At 43.1% G+C, this 18988-nt stretch overlaps 2 protein-coding genes across 3 annotated transcripts in view; one reads left to right on the top strand and one right to left on the bottom strand.

Annotated features, from left to right (window-relative positions):
* Rgl1 (ral guanine nucleotide dissociation stimulator like 1) overlaps positions 1-18988 on the top strand; it is a 294134-nt gene that overhangs the window by 55875 nt on the left and 219271 nt on the right. The gene's annotated exons all lie outside the window — the stretch shown is intronic.
* On the bottom strand, positions 12085-13110 carry LOC123459948 (mitochondrial import inner membrane translocase subunit Tim23-like). The gene has a single exon (XM_045146644.1). The coding sequence runs from the start codon at positions 13089-13091 to the stop codon at positions 12462-12464; it is 630 nt and encodes a 209-aa protein (XP_045002579.1). The 5' UTR covers positions 13092-13110; the 3' UTR covers positions 12085-12461.

Raw genomic sequence — 18988 nt, 5'->3', positions numbered from 1 at the left:
AAGAGATAAGTAGAGAGAGAGAGAAAGAATAGGCATGTCAGGTCCTCTAGCCGCTGCAAAGGAACTCCAGATGCATGTGCCACCTTGTGCATCTGGCTTTACGTGGGTAGTAGGGAATCAACTCTGGGTCCTTTGGCTTTTCAGGCAAGTGCCTTCACTTTTAAACCATCTCTCTAGACCTAAAAAAAAATTTAAATTATTTATTTATTTGCAAGGAGAGAGAGAAAGAGAATGGGCACATCAGGGCCTCTAGCCACTGTGAAGAACTCCAGATGCACGCGCCATTTGTGCATCTGGCTTTACATGGGTACTGGGAAATGAACCTGTGTAGTTAGGCCTTACAGGTGAGTGCCTTTAACAGCTGAGCCATCTCTCCAGCCCATGCATACGTTATTTTTTTAAAAGTCCGAGTCTCTAAACAAGTCTTAATTAGAAGAGGAAGGTTATTCCCCCAGGCTTTGCTTCCAGAGAAGTTTTGTTAGCCTTGTGGAGCTCTGGCTGTGCGGGCTGGTTACCTGTGTGATGAGACTAGAAAGAGCGGTTTTCAAGGGTGAGGCAGAGTCCTCCCATAGCATTCCGTCCCCTTTCCACATCCAAAATAGCTAAAGAAGCTGGTGGGCCTGGGCATCTGCTATACAGACACTTTTAGCCCCTTAGTGGGAGACGAGGAGATGTGGGCCTTGGGAGGACTAGGAGTTTTATGTCCAGGGTTTGATCTCACCATTTACCATCCAGCTGAAAGGCTGAATCCATCTTCTGCTCCTTCTGCAGACACCCTTGGGAAGTTGGAACCTTATTCTTTCTATGTAAGTTATAATCTGAAAATACATCAGTGTTTTATTTAAATTTTTAAACGTATATGTGTTATATATTTAAAAAATTATCTCAGTTCTTAAATTTGAAGTAATATCAGTTGGAGAAAGGTATAATACACAGAGAACACCATAACTTGATTTCAGAGTTTTATTTTTATTTTTTATTCTATCTTTTGTATTAAAATATCTCAAAGTTCTTTACTCAAGAATTTCTGTTTTGCTGTTAATAAAAGGTTAGGTTGTGCTCTGGCCCAGGCTGACCTGGAATTCACTATGTAGTCTCAGGGTGGCTTCGAACTCATGACAATCTTCTTACCTCTGGCTCCTGAATGCTAGGATTAAAGGCATGCGCCACCATGCCCAGTGAGCTTTCTTTTTCTAACTATACAGGTAACGTATAACCATGATTGAAGTTCAGGTATTAAAGTAGTCATTTTCTTCAAACTTACCCTGGAAGTAATCTTGTTAAACAGCCTGCCAGGTTATCTTCATTTGCTGCATTGGTTAATGGAATTTTGTTTTCTCTTTGGAAGGGCCTAGGAGTAGGGAAACTACATCTTCTCCCCCTCTGTGGCACTTTCTGGGGGAATTTGCTGACACCTCCTATGCTAAGATAACTGCCAATCCCATCCCCGTGGTCAGGAGATGTAGTGTTCTTTCCTGGCTTTCCTCTTCCTCTTTCCCTGTGATGTCTGCTTCCTGGGTGTTTGGTAACAACTTCTGCTTGTGCAGTGCTGGCCAGATGTCCTAGCACATTCTGATACTCATCACTTCTACCTACAAAGGCTGTGGAAAGCTTGGACTTTGCCCAAGGCAGCCTATGTGGCCAAGCTGTGATTTGAACCCCTTTTGGTTACACATATCCCTAAGGAAGCTCATCTGATCTCATGGCTTTAAATACTGTCTGTCCTATCCTGATGGCTCTCTACCCCGGCTTCTGTGTATATCCAACTGCATGCTTTTTTTTTTAAGTATCTGTGTCTTGATGGAACCTCAAGCATGACTTAAAAAGATATCTTGATATCCTCGCCCTTACCTGGTTTCTGCCAGAGATGTCTCTCCATTTTAGCTCTTGGCGTCACCAGCTACCTCTTTGTTCAGGCAAAAGCCTTGCAGTCAGCCTCAATTCTCTTCCTCAGGCTGGGCATCAACCTAGCATCCAGTACTGTTCTTAGAACTTTCCCAACCTACGTTTATCCCTTTCCTGGGCTGCCAGAATCGCATCCCTGCTTCCACTGTACCGTCCCGTTGCATGTTAGTACCTTGGCCTCTAAATTGCATTTAACAGTGTCTTTCTGATACTATCTTTGTATTTATTGTTTGCCTTCCTCTTCTCTGCAAGGCAGAAACACCATCTTGTAACCACGGAACCCCTGACAGTAGTAGATTTTATGTGACATCCATGCCTACATGTAGGAAGGAAGGAATTGGAACTGTTTTTCCCTTCCTTTTCTTCCTCCCTCCCTCCCTGCCTCCCTTCCTTTTTTTCTTTCCAGACAGAGTCTTACTCGCAGCCTAGGTTGGCCTCAGATTCGTGATCCTCCTGCCTGAGCCTGCAGAGTGCTGTATCACCACCCCGTGCCACCACATGTGGCTATGGGTGTTCTCTCAGTTGTTGGGAATTCAGGGAACATTATCCCTCTGCTGATTTTCTCAAAATCTTTTGTAGGGTTGAAGGACTGTTATTTACTAGTGTGTTTTGAGATTGATGGTAGAGTCTTGGTCATTTTCAATACACAGACAACTTGAGCTTCCTGAGACCTTTCTGAGAGCTTTTCTGCAGAAGTCTGAAAAGAAATCCAACTAAAGTATTTTTTTGGAGAAGTCTAGCCCAACAAATGAAATGAAGAGGAAGAAATTAGTGCTGCTTGAGAGAGGTTTTGCTAGACCACTGGCATAGAAATGTTTGGTTTGCTTTGGACTGCCCTTCTTCATTAAAGGTAACTGTCAAGAAAGAGGAAATTGATGTTGGGTTGACTAGTAAATATTTAAAGCCTGAAACTTAAAACAAAAGCCCAATGATTCTGAAACACTATATTTTTTAAAAAAAAAATCAATGACTATTAAGAAATTGAAAGCAAAGAGAGAGGACAGGGAGAATTATTAGGCAGTCTATATTGAGAGTGATGAAAAATTTCTTTTTATATTAGTAAGGATTGGGCTTTGATTCTGGCCGTGCCACCAGTTTGTCCTTGGGCAGGTAGCCTCTGGTACCCCAAATTCTTTGTTGGAGGTTTGGTATGATCACCTGTCATGGTTTTGGGGGAGATAATTCTTGTATGTATCACAGAAGACAAACGTAACACACTGTCTCATGGCCCTGTCAGAGGAGCATCACTTTCTCTGCTTTCTATGCCAGTGGCTCCCAAGGGGCCCAGGCCTGAACTCAAGAGATTTAGGAAACAAGTCCAAGTAGTTTTAGACGACTTCTTGGGGCCTTTTCCCCCTTCTTGTTTAATGGATTGTTTAAGTGTAGCTGAGAATAACTTCAACACTAAAAACCATTTCTGTAGCACCACCTGTGTGCTTTCTGTCTCTGTTACAAATTTGCAGGCGCCTCTAAGATCTCAGGATGACATCGTGTTTAAAAGCAGTCACAAGCTCAAGTCTCGAGACAGTAGTAAGTGCCAAGAATGGCATCTCTGCAACCATTGTTCCTAACAGTTTTTTCTCCCAACTTCTTCTTTTTCAGGCCGGGCTATTGATGCACTTTAATGCTATGAGTGTTCCCTAAATAAAATTAGTTTAACAGTGTTAGTTTTCATTCTTAAAAATACAAAACAAAATGAATCTAAAGGCACTGTTGCCTGTGCTAAGATGAGTCCCTTCTCCGGAGACCAGAAGGCATATTTTTAGTAGTCTGGAGAAAATTAATTGAACAACATCACAAGCAGCCTGCTTTGTTTCCGAAGCACTGAAGATGCAGTGGTATGTGGACTGACCTGGGTTTCAAAGCAGGAGAGTGAGTGTCGTAGCGAAGGCAGTGCCAGGGTTGTTAAGGCCAGAGAGAGGTTTGTGCAGACAGTTGCCTGGGAAGCTGAAGCTAGAGAAGTCAGGGATGCAGGAGTGGACACACCGAACATCTTTCAGACCATTGTTTCCTTCCTACTATTTTATCCTTGAAAGGCAAATGCATCATTAAAATGAAAATTGCATTAAAAATCTTCTGTAAAAAAATAACCAATAAAATGAAGTCAGTTACATGCATTTCTTTCTTTCTATCAGCTGTGGATTTGGATTGAATTTCCAAATTCAAAATAATACATTTTGTCAGTATTTTAGAATTCATAATTCAAAATAAGTCTTCATTATTTAGTTTGAGGAAATGTGCCTTGAGGAGTGTATGTGATGCATGTGCTGGTTAGTGTGTGTGCATATTACTGTGCATGTGTGTGCCCCTGTTGTGTTTGGGTGTGTTTGCATGTGAGTGTGTGCGTGTGGAGGCCCGAGGACGACTCTGGGTGTCATCCCTGAGGTATGCTTTCCACCTCTTTTCCAGACAACGTTTCTCTTTGGCCTGGGGCTCACCAATTAAGCTAGGTCAGCTCACCCTCAGGCCCATGAGTCCTCCTGCCTCTGCCTCCCTAATGCTGAGGTACGGACACAGCACTTGCGTGGTGAGCGATTTTCTTGCATTTCTTTTTTTTTTCCCAAGATCTATTTTTATTTATTTATTTATTAGAGACAGAGAGAGAGAGAGAGAGAGAGAGAGAGAGAGAGGGAGGGAGGGAGGGAGGGAGGGAAGGAGAAGGGGCCATGCCAGGGCCTCTAGCCACTGCAAATGAACTCTTCACACATGCACCACCATGTGTATCTGGCTAATGTGGGACCTGGGGGATAGAACCTGGGTCCTCAGGCTTTGCAAGCATGCTCCTTAACCGCTAAGCCATCTGTCCAGCCTGAGGTGAGTGATTTACTGAGTTAACTATCCAGCCCTTGTCTTGGGTTTTGAGACAAGGTCTTACTATGTAGTCCAGGTTGGCCTCAAATTTTTGATCCTCCTTCCTTCACTTTCTAGGTGCTTGGAGTACAGATAGGTATGCTATGCGTCGCCACACGTGGCAAGCGGGCCCAGGGCTGCTCAGGGCAGGGGAGGAGAGGATTAAGGAGACGTGTTATTTCCCTGAATTTGTGTCTTTGTACTTGCTGTTCACCTCCTAGGCTGTGTTTTCATCTTGAGTAATGTGGTAAACAGCATATTTGTCTCAATATCCCTTCTAGGGAGTCTGTTCTCTGGGATGATGTCACTGACATCTCCAGGCCTCCTCCTCTCTCTCGCTTTCCTCTAGCTGCCTCACAGTTAGTAACATGCCATAGCAGTTGCCTTACATTTCAGTCATTTCCTTTTTTTAAAACAATGATTTATTTATTTGACAGAGAAGGAGGGAGGGAGGGAGGGGGGAGAGAGAGGAAAAGAGAGGAGGGGGGGTAGGGAGAATGGGCATGCTGGGACCTCTAGCCACTGTAAATAAACTCCAGATGTAGGCACCACTTTTTGCATCTGGTTTTACGTGGGTGCTGGGGAATTGAACCTGGGCTGTTGTGAGCAAGTGTCTTAAACACTGAGCCATCTCTCCATCCCTCATCTTCTGTATCTGTAGGGTCTAGTTTAGTACCTGATACATTGCACAAACTTAATAAATGTTTGCTAGATGAGCCAATAAAAGGGTGAACGATGGTTTTGGTCACTGTGTAACAGATTCTGTTCATTTCTGGCCTCATCCTTCCCTTAGGGTAAAGTAACTCTCCACAGAAAATGAGATGGCTGGGTTGATTATTTAACACATATTTGGGGTTAGAGAGAGATCTATCAGTAATGTGTTTGCCATGAAAGAATGAGTTTGATCCCCAGAGCCCACATAAAAAAGTTGGGCATAGGGTGCATGCTTGTAATCTCAGTGCTGGGGAGGCAGAGACAGATCACTAGGATCACTGACCAGTCTGTTTAGTCTATTCCACAAGTGCCAGGTCAGTGAAAGACCCTGTCTCAAAAAAGATGGACACTTGAGAAGTGACATGTGAGGTTTTCCTATTGCCTCCGCGCGCACACATGCGCGCACACATGCGCACACACACACGAAATAACTTACAATAATATTAATTGAATTTCTGGCATTGTGCTAAGTATTTTTTGGGGAAACTGCAGAGGTATAAGGCGTACTGCATCTGTCTTGGGGCTTACAATTTGGTTTAAAGTCTGAGTTGTTTTTATGAATCACTTAAGGGGAAGTCTAATGCTAAGTCATAAGACTTGATGCTGTGTGTATGAGAAAGTGGAAGAAGTAGGAAAGCTCTGTGTCTTGAAAGAGCTGGGAAAAGCTTCCTAGGGAACCACAAGTTAATTTGGGCTCAGCAGTATTGACTGAAGGAAGGGCTACACTGGTGGTAAGCCTTTGCTGGGAGAAGCTGAATGGCTGACTATGTGGGGACTGGCGGTGGACCTGTGGACAACCTTGAAAGAGGCCTGGAACCTCTGGGTTACTCACCAGTGCTGTATGCGTGTATGGGGGGGGCAGTTCTCCAAGGAGAGGGTTTATCTTTGAAAACATGGATGTGGACTTTGAAACCATGCTATAATGCATAATTTCAGTCAAGAACAGGTAGCACAGTCATTAGTCTTTGGGGAAGTCTAAAAGGAAAGGAAAAAGGAAAAACTCACAGACAGGTGAAGGAATGGAAAGAGAGGAAGGAGACTCAGGCTGATGCTTCAAGGGCAAAATAATAATACAGCTATGGAGAAATTGTATTACATTAATGAAGAGTTTTTTAGTGAGCATCAAGAGATCATTAAGAAATAGAGGCTACAGTTTTGGGGCAAACATTTTGAGAGAAATTAAATACTGAATTAAAGTGAATGAATTTTTTTCTCATCATTGCCCAAATGAAAGTCAATGGTATAACAATCTACAGACTTGGGCCTGGAGGGATGGCTTAGCAGTTAAGGAGCTTGCTTGCAAAGCCAAAGGACCCAGGTTCAATGCCCCAGGACCCATGTAAGCCAGATGCACAAGGTGGCACATGTGTCTGGAGTTCGTTTGCAGTGGCTGGAGGCCCTGGTGTGCCCATTCTCTCTCTCTCTCAAATAAATAAAAAGAAATCTACAGACTTAGTAGAAAATTTTAATTTGTCCACTTATTGATCAATTAAGTCACTTTTTGAGAATGAGCTTCGGGTTATCTTTTAATTAAAAATACATATTTTACCATAAAACTTGAGTGTCATGAAGTTGCCTTGGTTATTTGCCATAGATGAGTGTTCTTTTCACAATGGGCACCTACTTTGTGTGGAACACATTCAGATTAGAGCCTTCCTTTTGAGTGTATGCCAATTGGAGGCTAACATGCTCTGATGGAGGATGATGGATTTTTGTCTCAATTTAGCAGACACTTTACCATCATGTGATAATCTTTAAAACATATTTTAAATGTTTAATTAACATAACTGTACACATTTACGGGGTACATTGTGGCATTTCAGTGCCTGTATATAGTGTGTAATGATCAGAACAGGGTAACAGGCATATCTGTCACCTCAAACATTTATTATTTCCTCATGTTGGGAACATTCAAAATCCTGTCTACTTGCTGGTTTGAACTACACAGTTAATTGTTGTCCAGTATAGTTATTGTGTTTTGATGTACAACATTACAAGTGATTCCTCCTATTCACTGCTCACCCGTATCTATCTACCATTCTCTTTCCTCCATTCCCAGGAGTAAATCAACTGTTTAGCTTCTATGTATAAGTGAGAACATGCGATATTTGTCTTTTTGTGCCTGATTATTTTTTCACTTAATAGCATCCAGTTCTGTCCATGGTGCTGCAAATGACAGGACTCTATTGATTTTTTAATTTATATTTATTTGGCAGAGAAAGAGGGAGAGAGAGAGAGAGAGAAAGAGAGAAAGAGAGAGAGAGAATGGATGCACCAGGGTCTCCGGCCACCACAAACGAACTCCAGATGCGTGCGCCCCCTTGTGCATCTGGCTAACGTGGGTCCTGGGGAATCGAACCTGGGTCCTTTGGCTTTGCAGGCAAATGCCTTAACAGTTAAGCCATCCCTCCAGCCCCCTCCATTGTTCTTTTTTTGAGGTAGGGTCTCACTCTAGCCCAGGCTGACCTGGAATTCACTGTGTAGTCTCAGGCTGGCCTCCAACTCATGGCAATCCTCCTACCTCTGCCTCCTGAGTGCTGGGATTAAAGGCATGCGCCACCACGCCCGGCTCCCCTCCATTGTTTTTAAGACTGAATAATAGTCCTGTGTGTGTGTGCGTGTGTGTGTGTATTTGTGTGTCACATTTTACTTAACCACTTACCCACCAGTGGACACTTAGGTTGGTTTCATAGCTCAGCCACTGTGAATAGTGCTTCAGTAAGCATGACAGTGCAGACATCTCTTTGGTGCACCAAATTCCTTGCCTTTGTGTACACATTCAGTAATACAATGGCTGGATCGTATGGTAATTCTATTTTTGAAATATTTATTTTTCATAATGGTTGTGATAATTCACACACCCAACAATTAGGAGCATTCCCTTTTCTCTCCATCCTTGCCAGAATTTGTTGTTTTGTCTTTTAGATAATAGCCATTCTAATTCATAGGAGGTAATTGGTGGTTCACTGTGGTTTTGATTTACTTTCCCCAGACAATTGCTGTTGTTGAATGTTGTTTTCCATATATTTGTTGGCTATTTACATTTTTTTTTTGAGAAACATGCACTTAGGTTATTTGCCAATTTTAATTAAATTATTATTTGCTGTTGAGTTGCTTGAATTCCTTCTATATTCTGAATTTTAATTTCTTGTCAGATGAATAATTTGTATACACACACACACACACACACACACACACACACACACATATATATATATATAATTTTTTTTTAAAATTTGGTTCATCTAGGTAGGGTCTCACTCTAGCCCAGGCTAACCTGTAATTCACTGTGTCATCTCAGGGTAGCCTTGAACTCACGGCGATCCTCCTACCTCTGCCTCCCGAATACTGGGATTAAAGGCGTGCGCCACCATACCCGGCTATTTGTAAATATTTTTCTAACACTCTGTGGTCGTTTCTTCACTCTGTTTTCCTTGTTTTACAAAAGCTTTTAAACCTTATTTTTGTGTGTGGGTATGCATGTGCCTCATCCCGTGTGTGGGGTCAGAGGACAACCTTGAGGGATTGCTGTTCTTCCATCTTCTCTGAGACAGAGTCTCTTGCTGCTGCAAACAAACACTAGTCTAACTGGCCCACAAGCTTTGTTCTTCTGGCTTTGCCATCTCTTGTCATAAGCACATTGATATCACATATACACCACTTTGCGTCTGGCTTTAGTTGGGTGCTGCCGAATTGAACTTGGTCAACAGGATTTGCAAAAAAACACTTTTAACCATTGAGCTCTCTCCCCACCCCTATAAAAGCCTTTTAGTTGGATATAATCCCATTTGTCAACTTTTGCTTTGGTTGCCTTTGTTTTCACAGGTCATATTTACAAAATAAACCTCTAGACGGGTGTAGTGGCACATGCTTTTAATCCCTGCACTTGGGAGACAGAGGTAAGAGGATCACTGTGAGTTTGAGGGTACATAGTGAATTCCATCTCACTCTAGGCTACAGTGAGATCCTACCTTGAAAAATAAAAAAAGAAAAAAAAATCTTTGCCGAAGCGAATGTCCTGAGGCATTTCTGCTATGTTGTCTTCTACTAGTTTTAAAGCTCATATTTAAGTCTTAGACCCATTTTGAATTGACTTTTTTGTATGACATGAGATAGTAACATGGGGGCTGGAGGGATAGCTTAGAAGTTAAGGCCTGCAAGGCCAAAGGACCCAGGTTCAGTTCCCCATGACCCATGTAAGCCAGATACACAAGGTGGCATCTACATCTAGAGCTTGTTTGCAGAAGCTAGAGGCCCTGGCATGCCCTCTCAAAAAGTTAAAAAAGACCCCAGGACCCATGTTAGCAAGATGTGCAAGGGGACACACGTGTCTGAAGTTGGTTTGCAGTAGCTGGAAACCCTGGCGTGCCCATTCTCTCTCTCTGCCTCTTTCTCTCTGTTGCTCTCAAATAAATAAATAAAATAAACAAAAAATTTAAAAAGAGATAATAATATGGTTTTATTCTTTTTAAAAATTTTATTTATTTATTTGAGAGAGAGAGAGAGAGAGAGAGAGAGAGAATGGGCACACTAGGGCATTCAGTTGCTGCATATGAACTCCAGTTGCATGTGCCACCTTGTGCATCTGGCTTTCATGGGTCCTACAGAATCAAACCTGGGTCCTTCAGCTTTTGCAGGTAAACACCTTAACCACTGAGCCATTTCTCCATCCCTCCAGCCCAGTTTTTAATATCTAGCTTTCCAAGCACCATTTATTGGAGAGACTTTTACTTTCTCCAATATTTATTCTTGCTATTTTGCTGAAAGCCACTTGGCTTAGACATATGGATTTATTTCTAGGTTCTCTAATCTTTTCCATTGGTCTATGAATCTTTCATGTCAGCACCATACTGTTTGGTGATTGCAGCTTTATAATATGTTTTGCAGCAGTTCCTGAGTTACAGCTGGAGACATTATAATGCTCCCAGATTTATTCTTTATAAGCAGTAGTGCTTTGGCTCTTTGGGGTCTTTCTGATTCGTTTAGGAGTGACTAATTTTTCTATTCATGTAAAGAATGTTACTGATATATTGATAGACATTGCATCAAATCTATTGATCATTTATGGACATTTCAAAAATACTGATTCTGGGAGCTGGGGAAATTGCTGAATGGACAAAGCATTTGCTATGGTTGTGCAAGAGTAAGGTCCTGAGTTGGGGTCCTCAGGACTCATGTAAAGCTGGACACAGTAGTGCAAGCACCTGTAATCCCAGTGCTTCTGCGGTGAGAAGAGAGGCAGACACAGGAGAGTCCCTGGAAGCTTGTGGGTCAGTGAGTCTGGGGAACACAGTTGGGAACAAAAGACCCTGCCTCAGATAAGGTGGGAAGGAGGACCAACCCTGAGGTTGTTCTCTGACTGCCACATATGCACTGTGGTATGTGTGTGCCTGCACACACACATACACACACACACACACACACACACACACACACACAAGAATTACTAATTCTTCAAATCCAGTAACACAAGGTGCTCTTTCACTTTGTATGTTTTTAACATTATTAAAACATTTTTTTTTAACATAGTTGTAATATGCCCTTCTCCTGGACCCCATTTCCCCGTGGGCCCTCCTCAGTAGGGTTATTGGTGTTCACTGTGGGGTAATTAGGTCCTCTGTCTCTGGGGGAGCTGTGTCTCAGGGTGTTCCTTCCTGCCTTGTGGCTCTTACAATCCCCCCTTCTTCCCCAGCAGCCCCTGAGCCTTGACAGGTGTGTTGTTGGTTGGTGTTGACGTCTCTGTATTTCTGTTAGGATGTGTTTCCATTCACCACAGTGTTTGTTGCTATTTTCCTGGATGTGGATGTCAGGCTAGCGTTGGGAGCAGTACTTGAGTTGCTGCTTCCTCTGCAGTTTCTCCTGGACCTTGCTAAGTGTGGAAGAGGTGGCACATCTCGCTGTTAGCATTTGGCTGTCTTTTCTTGAGTTGATGGATCTTGCATCTCCCCAGTGTTCTCTGCCATCTATAAAATAAAGCAGATTCTCTGACCAAGGGTGAGAGCAGTTCACTTTGCATGTTTGCATGAGTGTTTTCAAGTTCTTTTAGTCTTATTTTATAGTTTTAATTCTTCTGTTAAATTCTTTTTTCAGTTTTATTTATTTATTTGAGAATTACAGAGAGAGGGAGAGAGAGAGAGAGAGAGAGAGAGAGAGAGAGTGAAAGAGGCAGATAGAGAGAGAGAATGGGTGTGCCAGGGCCTCCAGCCACTGCAAACGAACTCCAGACGCGTGCGCCCCCTTGTGCATCTGGCTAACGTGGGTCCTGGGGAATCAAGCCTCGAACCTGGGTCCTTAGGGTTCACAGGCAAGCGCTTATCCGCTAAGCCATCTCTCCAGCCCTAATTTTAATTTTAAGGGTTATTCACCTTTAAAAATATGTTTGTCACTAAGTCTTTTTAAAATTTTTTATTTATATATATATATTTTATTTTATTTTTCTCAATTTTTATTAACATTTTCCATGATTATAAAAAATATCCCATGGTAATACCCTCCCCCCACTTTTCCCTTTGAAATTCCATTCTCCATCATATCCCCTCCCCATCTCAATCAGTCTCTTTTATTTTGATGTCATCATCTTTTCCTCTTATGATGGTCTTTTTTTTTGTTTTTGAGTTTCTATTTCACCCTTTATTTGGAATACAGGGCAACGTACCAGTTTCAGATATTAACCCAACAGTAACAAAGTGTTGACACTAGGAATGCCCTGAAGCCAGGGAGTGAGTGGGTTCCAGTTAGGGTGCAGGAGAGAACAGATGCAAGATCCTCCCCAAAGAAGAGAAAACATTACTCAGTGAGCCCCCACAGGGCCTGGCTTCAACTCACTAAGGGCAAAGAGTGCAATCCTGGCCAGCCACCCATGATCTTCATCACAGCAAATCAGAACTCCAATTGTTCAAAGGGGTTGTAGGTACAAGAGAGGAAGCGGCTCCAGACTGACTGAAGTGATCTGGATGACTACTGGTGTCTCCATTCATGAGGAGGCAACATCTTCAGAGTGACTGTTGGAGCAAGGAGCCTTTCGTGCGCTCCCAGTTGTTACACAGTGCATAGAGAGTGGTAACAGTTAGTCCTTCCAGGCCACCTCGCGCGACTCCACGAAGACGTCCTGGACATTTATATAGCATGCCCGTCATGGTTCCAGCTGCTACAGTGTTGAGGTCATCTTCTGCCCCTCGTGTTTTCTCAGTGATAACACCAAATGCACTGTACAGTAAAGCCAGAGAACCTAGAGTATTAGCCCAAAGGGCTCCTTGCCTAGTCACCATATTCAAAATCTGTACATTTCTTGGTTTGGACCAGGCCATGTTCTGGGTTTCCTTCAATCCTAGCCGAAGGCCATTCATTGTCCCAAATGCGGCCCCTGTCATGCAACAGCCGCCAATGGTAAAGAAGGCTAGTTCAAATCTGCCTCGGGTTTCATTAGCTCCAGTTGGCAAAATAAACTCGTCTGTATCCTGAACAAGATATCGTGGATCCACATTTAAATAAGGAGACAGAGGGTTCATACCAGTTAGCGGGACGCCGGCCAAGTCAGCGTGCGAGTAACCCGCTCCTCCCGCTCCGAAACAGCCGGCCAGTCCCCCGGCGGTTTTGTTGCCAGTGCCCCCGCCACCCTCCATGGTGTCACGCGCAGCAGGCGGCCAGGATAGCGTGCTCGGCCCCGCAGCTCCACAGTCACAGCGGGAAGATCACCCCCGCCCGGGCCGCTGCCACCGCCACCTTCAACACGCTGACCTTCTTATGATGGTCTTGTGCAGGTAGTGTCAGGCACTGTGAGGTCATGGATATCCAGGCCATTTTATGTCTGGAGGAGCATGTTGTAAGGAGTCCTACCCTTCCTTTGGCTCTTACTTTCTTTCCACCACATCTTCCACATTGGAAGCCTGAGCCTTAGAAGGTGTGATCGAGATGTTACTCAGTACTCTAGTCACTTCTTTCCAGCACTATGATATCTTCTGAGTCATCCCAAGGTCACTACCATCTGAAAAGAGAAGATTCTCTACCCAAAGTGAGAGTAGAATTAATATAAGGGTATGAATATTAAGAGAAGTGCTTACTGGGCAGTTTGATAAGCATAGTATATACATTTAGCCAGACATCAGCAGATGTTACATCCCCAGGGCTCATGACTACCCCTGTCTTAAGTTTTCAGTATCAGGGATGTATTTCCCCCCCGCCCCCACCATGGAGCAGGCCTACAGTCCAATTGGAGGGCTGTTGGTTTCCACCATGACAGATGTGGCACTATTGCACCCGTTGGCTCACTTGGCCTGGCTGGCCAATTATAAGGCTTGCAGTGTCCACTGTTGAGTATCTTCACTGGTAGTATCTCTTTCTCCCATTGAACTACATGTAGAACGGCTTCTTCCAGCTTTCTGTCAGCAGGTCTACATGGAGGAGGTTATCAGCTCATTTCCAGCAGGATTTCTCAGTGGCCTTGCAGTCCAAGTATGTGGAGTCTTCAGCAATAGGGTCTTACCATCTATCCCTGGTGGGAAACCAAGGGTCTCGGCAATGGCCTATGATGTTTTGGGGGCATCAGGGACCTCCCTGGCCAACAACTCACTGGAGGTGTCCCATCCCTGGCACTGAAAATTTTCTAACAACGATCTATGGCTCCTGAGTGTTCCATTGTCCCAAACTGAAGGATTCAATATGATTTATTTGCATCCTCTTAGATTTTGATTAGCCCTCCCTCCACCTTTCCTTTACTCAGTCTCTTCCCCTGACCTCTCTTTGGGCCTTTTCACCCCCCGTTAATCTAGTCTTCTACTTACATATATACAATACCAACCTATTAAGTACACCCCTCCCTTCCTTTCTCTTCCCTTTCTATCTCTTTTCTAGCTTACTGGCCTCTGCTACTGAGTTTTTTCCTTCTCTCACAGAAGTCCAATCATCTGTAGCTAGGATCCACATATGAGGAAGAACATGCGGCGCTTGGCTTTCTGGGCCTGGGTTACCTCACTTAGTATAATCCTTTCCAGATCTATCCATTTTCCTGCAAATTTCATAACTTCATTTTTCTTTACCACTGAGTAGAACTCCATTGTATAAATGTGCCACATCTTCATTATCCACTCATCAGTTGAGGGACATCTAGGCTGGTTCCATTTCCCAGCTATTATGAATTGAGCAGCAATAAACATTGTAGAGCATGTACTTCTAAGGAAATGAGATGAGTCCTTAGGATATATGCCTAGGAGTGCTATAGCTGGGTCATATGGTAGATCAATTTTTAGCTGTCTTAGGAACCTCCACACTGATTTCCACAATGGCTGGACCAGATTGCATTCCCACCAGCAGTGTAGAAGGGTTCCTCTTTTTCCACATCCCCGTCTGCATTTATGATCATTTGTTTTCATGATGGTAGCCAATCTGACAGGAGTGAGATGGAATCTCAATGTAGTTTTAATCTGCATTTCCCTGATGACTAGGGATGTAAAACATTTTTTTAGATGCTTATACACCATCCGTATTTCTTCTTTTGAGAACTCTGTATTTAGTTCCATAGCCCATTTTTTAATTGGCTTGTTTGATTTATTATTAGTTAACTTTTTGAGTTCTTTGTATATCCTAGATATTAATCTACTATCAGATATATAGCTGACAAAGATTTTTTTTCACATTGTGTAGGTTGCCTCTTTGCTTTATTCACAGTGTCCTTTGCAGTGCAAAATCTTTATAATTTCATGAGGTCCCAATGGTTAATCTGGGGTTTTATTGCCTGAGCAATTGGGGTTGTATTCAGAAAGTCTTTGCCAAGACCAATATGTTGAAGGGTTTCCCCTACTTTTTCCTCTATCAATTTCAGAGTTTCAGGTCTGATGTTAAGGTCTTTAGTCCATTTAGATTTAATTCTTGAGCATGGAGAGAGAAGAATCTTATTTTCATCCTTTTACAGATACATATCCAGTTTTCCCAGCACCATTTGTCACTAAGTCTTTTATTAGTTTTGAAGTTATTACAAATGGGATTGCTTTCTTTATTTTCTCAGCAATTTTATTATTGGCATTTGAGCACAGACTGTTAACCGTTGCTCTTATATCTTGTAACCTTACTGAATGTATTCTTTCTGCCAGGCTTCGTTTTCTTCCCCTTCCCTGCCTTCCTTCTTTGGGTTTTTCTGTGAAATCATGTTGTATGCAGATATGGATAATTTGGCATCTATACCCTATGTGAATGCCTTTCATTTTTGTTTATAAAATTAAAAAAAATGTGGATGGGAAAATAAAAAGATTGTTTAGTTTTAATTTTTTAAAAAATTTTGTTTATTTATTTATTTGAAAGTGACAGAGAAAGAGGCAGATAGAGAGATGGAGAATGGGTGCACCAGGGCTGAACTAACAGCACTCCTCCTACACCGTGAGCTTCCTGAGTGCTGGGATTTAAGGCATGCACCACCATACCTGGCTTCAAACCTTGTTATTGACAACCTACCTGTATACATATTCCCAAGGTACCCTGATCATAATCTCCTCCCTCCACCTTCCTTTGTCCCTCTGTCCTACTTCTTCTCCACTGAACTCCTTCTTCTTTCCAACTTGTCGCTCTTCTAGTTTGATAGCACCATTAGTTTTTGTCCTCGTATTATGTAGCTCTTGTGTAGGCAGTGACAACCGTGAGATCATATGGCTGCAGCAGCCACTTTGTATCTTGAAGACAGTGTTCCAAAGCGCTCCTCCTCCTCTGGCTCTTTTTATTTACTTATTTAATCTTTATCTTATTTATTTGAGGGGTGCAGATAGATGTTAGATCGATAGATCGATAAATAGGTAGGTAGGTAGATAGAGTGAATAGGCATGCCAGGGCCTCTAGCAAACAAACTCCAGACACATGTGCCACCTTGTGCATGTGGCTTACATGGGTCCTGGGGAATTAAACCTGGGTCCTTTGACTTTGCAGGCAAGTGCCTTAACTGCTAAGCCATCTCTCCAGTCCAAGTATTTTTTTTAAATCATTTTTTATTAGTTATGGACATACTCAGTATGTAAACAGCACATGTTGGTACCATCCTTTCCCTCATCCCTGCCCCCCTCCATGGGGACCCTCCTTGTTGGGGATGCTGGTCATCCCCATGGGGATAGTGGGTCATGCCTTGTGGGGTCAGCCGTCAGTTATGGGGAAGAAGCAATGTCTCTGTGCCTAATGTCCCAACTTGTGGCTCTAACAATATTTCCACCCCCTGTTTCACAAAGTTTCCTGAACCATGTTGGGTTCATTTTAGGTCTTCTTCAGTGATGGGCTCTTAGGAGCCTCTGGATCTCTGTCTGAGTTGGTAGGTATTGAGTGTTCACTGTGTCTATCTCCTTCATCCTTGTGCTGATGGTATAAGGTTCACTCTTGCTCATTCCCCCAATTCCTTTATGATTTGGGCTGAGCCCCTGGTGAAGTGTGATGGACTAATTCTCTCCTCAGGTTCCACTTCTGTCTGCAAAAGAAAAGCAGATTCTCCAACAGAGAAGTCAGCACAGGTTAGATGGGATAACCATTATTAGTTTAGAGAGAATTTAATGGGTATAGACCCTCTTGTAGCCCAAGATTGGTGGGAGCTTGATATTGATGAGCAAACTCATTATCTGTATATGATTATGACTTGTTTCCCAATTCCAGCTATGGGTTCCTTTCCACTGAGCAGATCTGTTAGCTAATCCAGGAGCAGTTGGTTACCCACCATGGCTGTGGGCCACTGCTGCACCTGTGTGAGCATCACAGCAGGTTGTTTGCTGCTGAGTAGCTTAGATCTTGAGTTGCTCAGACAGATGTTGGCCACTTTCCCCCGGTACCTCATGTAGCTCCTTTTAGCCCTAGACACAGTGCAAGTGTTTTTATTTTTAAAAAATCTTTAGATTATTTATTTGAGAGAGAGACAGAGACAGAGAAAGCACAGATAGTGAGAGAATTGGCTATATCTTAAAAAATGTTTTATTTATTTGCAAGCAGATAGATAGAGAGAGTGAATGTGTGTATGTGTGTGTGTGTGTGTGTATGTATGTATGTGTGCGCCAGGGCCTCTAGCCACTGTAAACGAACTCCAGATACATGCACCACCTTGTCCTTCTGGCTTTTCATGGTATTGGAGAATCAAACCCAGGTCATTAGGCTTTGTAGGCAAGCATCTTAACTGCTGAGCCATCTCTCCAGCCCCTGTGCTTTGGGTCTTACATTCTTCCCATGATCTCTTTCTTGCCAGTGGTCCCTGAGTCTTGGAAGGTATGATAGAGATGTCTTTCAGTGCTGAACGCTCCAATGACGCTTCTTCTTAGCACTTAGATGAATTCTGAATCTTCCCCAGTGGTCATCACCATCTGAAAAAAGAAGCTTCTCTAAACAAAAGTGAGAGTTGAATTAATATATGGACATAAACATAAATATTTGAGGGCAATTTGTCGGGCACAATATGTTGATTTAGCCAAACAACAGAAGTAGGGCTTATGGCCTCCCTAACCATAGGCTTTTCATTGCCAAGCATGAATTCCCTTCTGTGGAATAGGCCTCAGCTCTAATCAGAGAGCAGTTGATTTCCTGCATAACAGACATGCCACTGTTGCTCCAGTTGGCATATTTCGCCTGGTCGGCCAGCTGTGTAGTTTGCGGGGTTCACTGCTGGTTAATGTAGCTGATGACTTGTCTTCCCCAGCAGGCTGCATAGCACTTTCCAGCACTATGATAGTCAACAGGGAGGAGGCTTCCAGCTCAGCCATAACTTGACTTCTCAGTGATCTTCAACCCAAACACGTGGTGTCTTCAGCAGCAGGGTCTTATCATCTAGTTGTGGTGGGCAACCAGGAGCCTCAGCAATAGTCTGCATTGTTTAGAGGCCATGAGGGGCCTCCCTGAGCAACAACTCACTGGGGGGTATCCCAATGTTGGCACTGAAATTTTTCTGTAACAATCTGGGGTTTCTGGGTACAGCATTATCCACCTCCACACCCTGATACTTATGCTCAAACTCTTTTTTTAAGTGTGTGTGTGTGTGTGTGTGTGTGTGTGTATTTTTTGTTAGCAAAGAAGTAGGTTTTCTTATGGCTTATCATAACATCGTGAATTTTGATTAACCCCACTCCCATTTCCTTTTCTCCCTCTCCCTAGGCAGGTTCTCAAGGCTCCTATAGGCGAGCTGGTTGTGTGTTCCCGTACTTCTCAGGCTAGGGAAGGTGTAGCTCATACATGCTCCTGGAAGCTGAAAATTATTTGTTCCATAAGTTTTTGGCTTTCCTCTTTTCAAAATCTATCTTCCTTCCTTTCTCTCTCTCTTTCTAAGTTAATACAATCTGACATGATGAAGTGACATCATATATTACAGGAGTTTTGCCACAAGTGGGTTCTGGTAGAAGGGACATTAAGTGGTGGGTGGCGAAGCTTGTGTAGTTCTGATCTCGTCCTGAGGGTGGACAGTTGAGCCAGAATAAAACCACAAGTGAAGCCTGGTTACTCACTCGCTCACCCTGTGGGGTTCCGAATTCCAGATAACAGGAGGTGCTGTTTGGGGGCTGAATATGTAGTTTCGTTAGAA

This window comes from Jaculus jaculus, chromosome 1, assembly GCF_020740685.1.
Source record: "Jaculus jaculus isolate mJacJac1 chromosome 1, mJacJac1.mat.Y.cur, whole genome shotgun sequence".
NCBI lineage: Eukaryota > Metazoa > Chordata > Mammalia > Rodentia > Dipodidae > Jaculus > Jaculus jaculus.
Note: the sequence above shows the minus strand (reverse complement) of the source record. Positions and strands in the feature narration are given on the sequence as shown.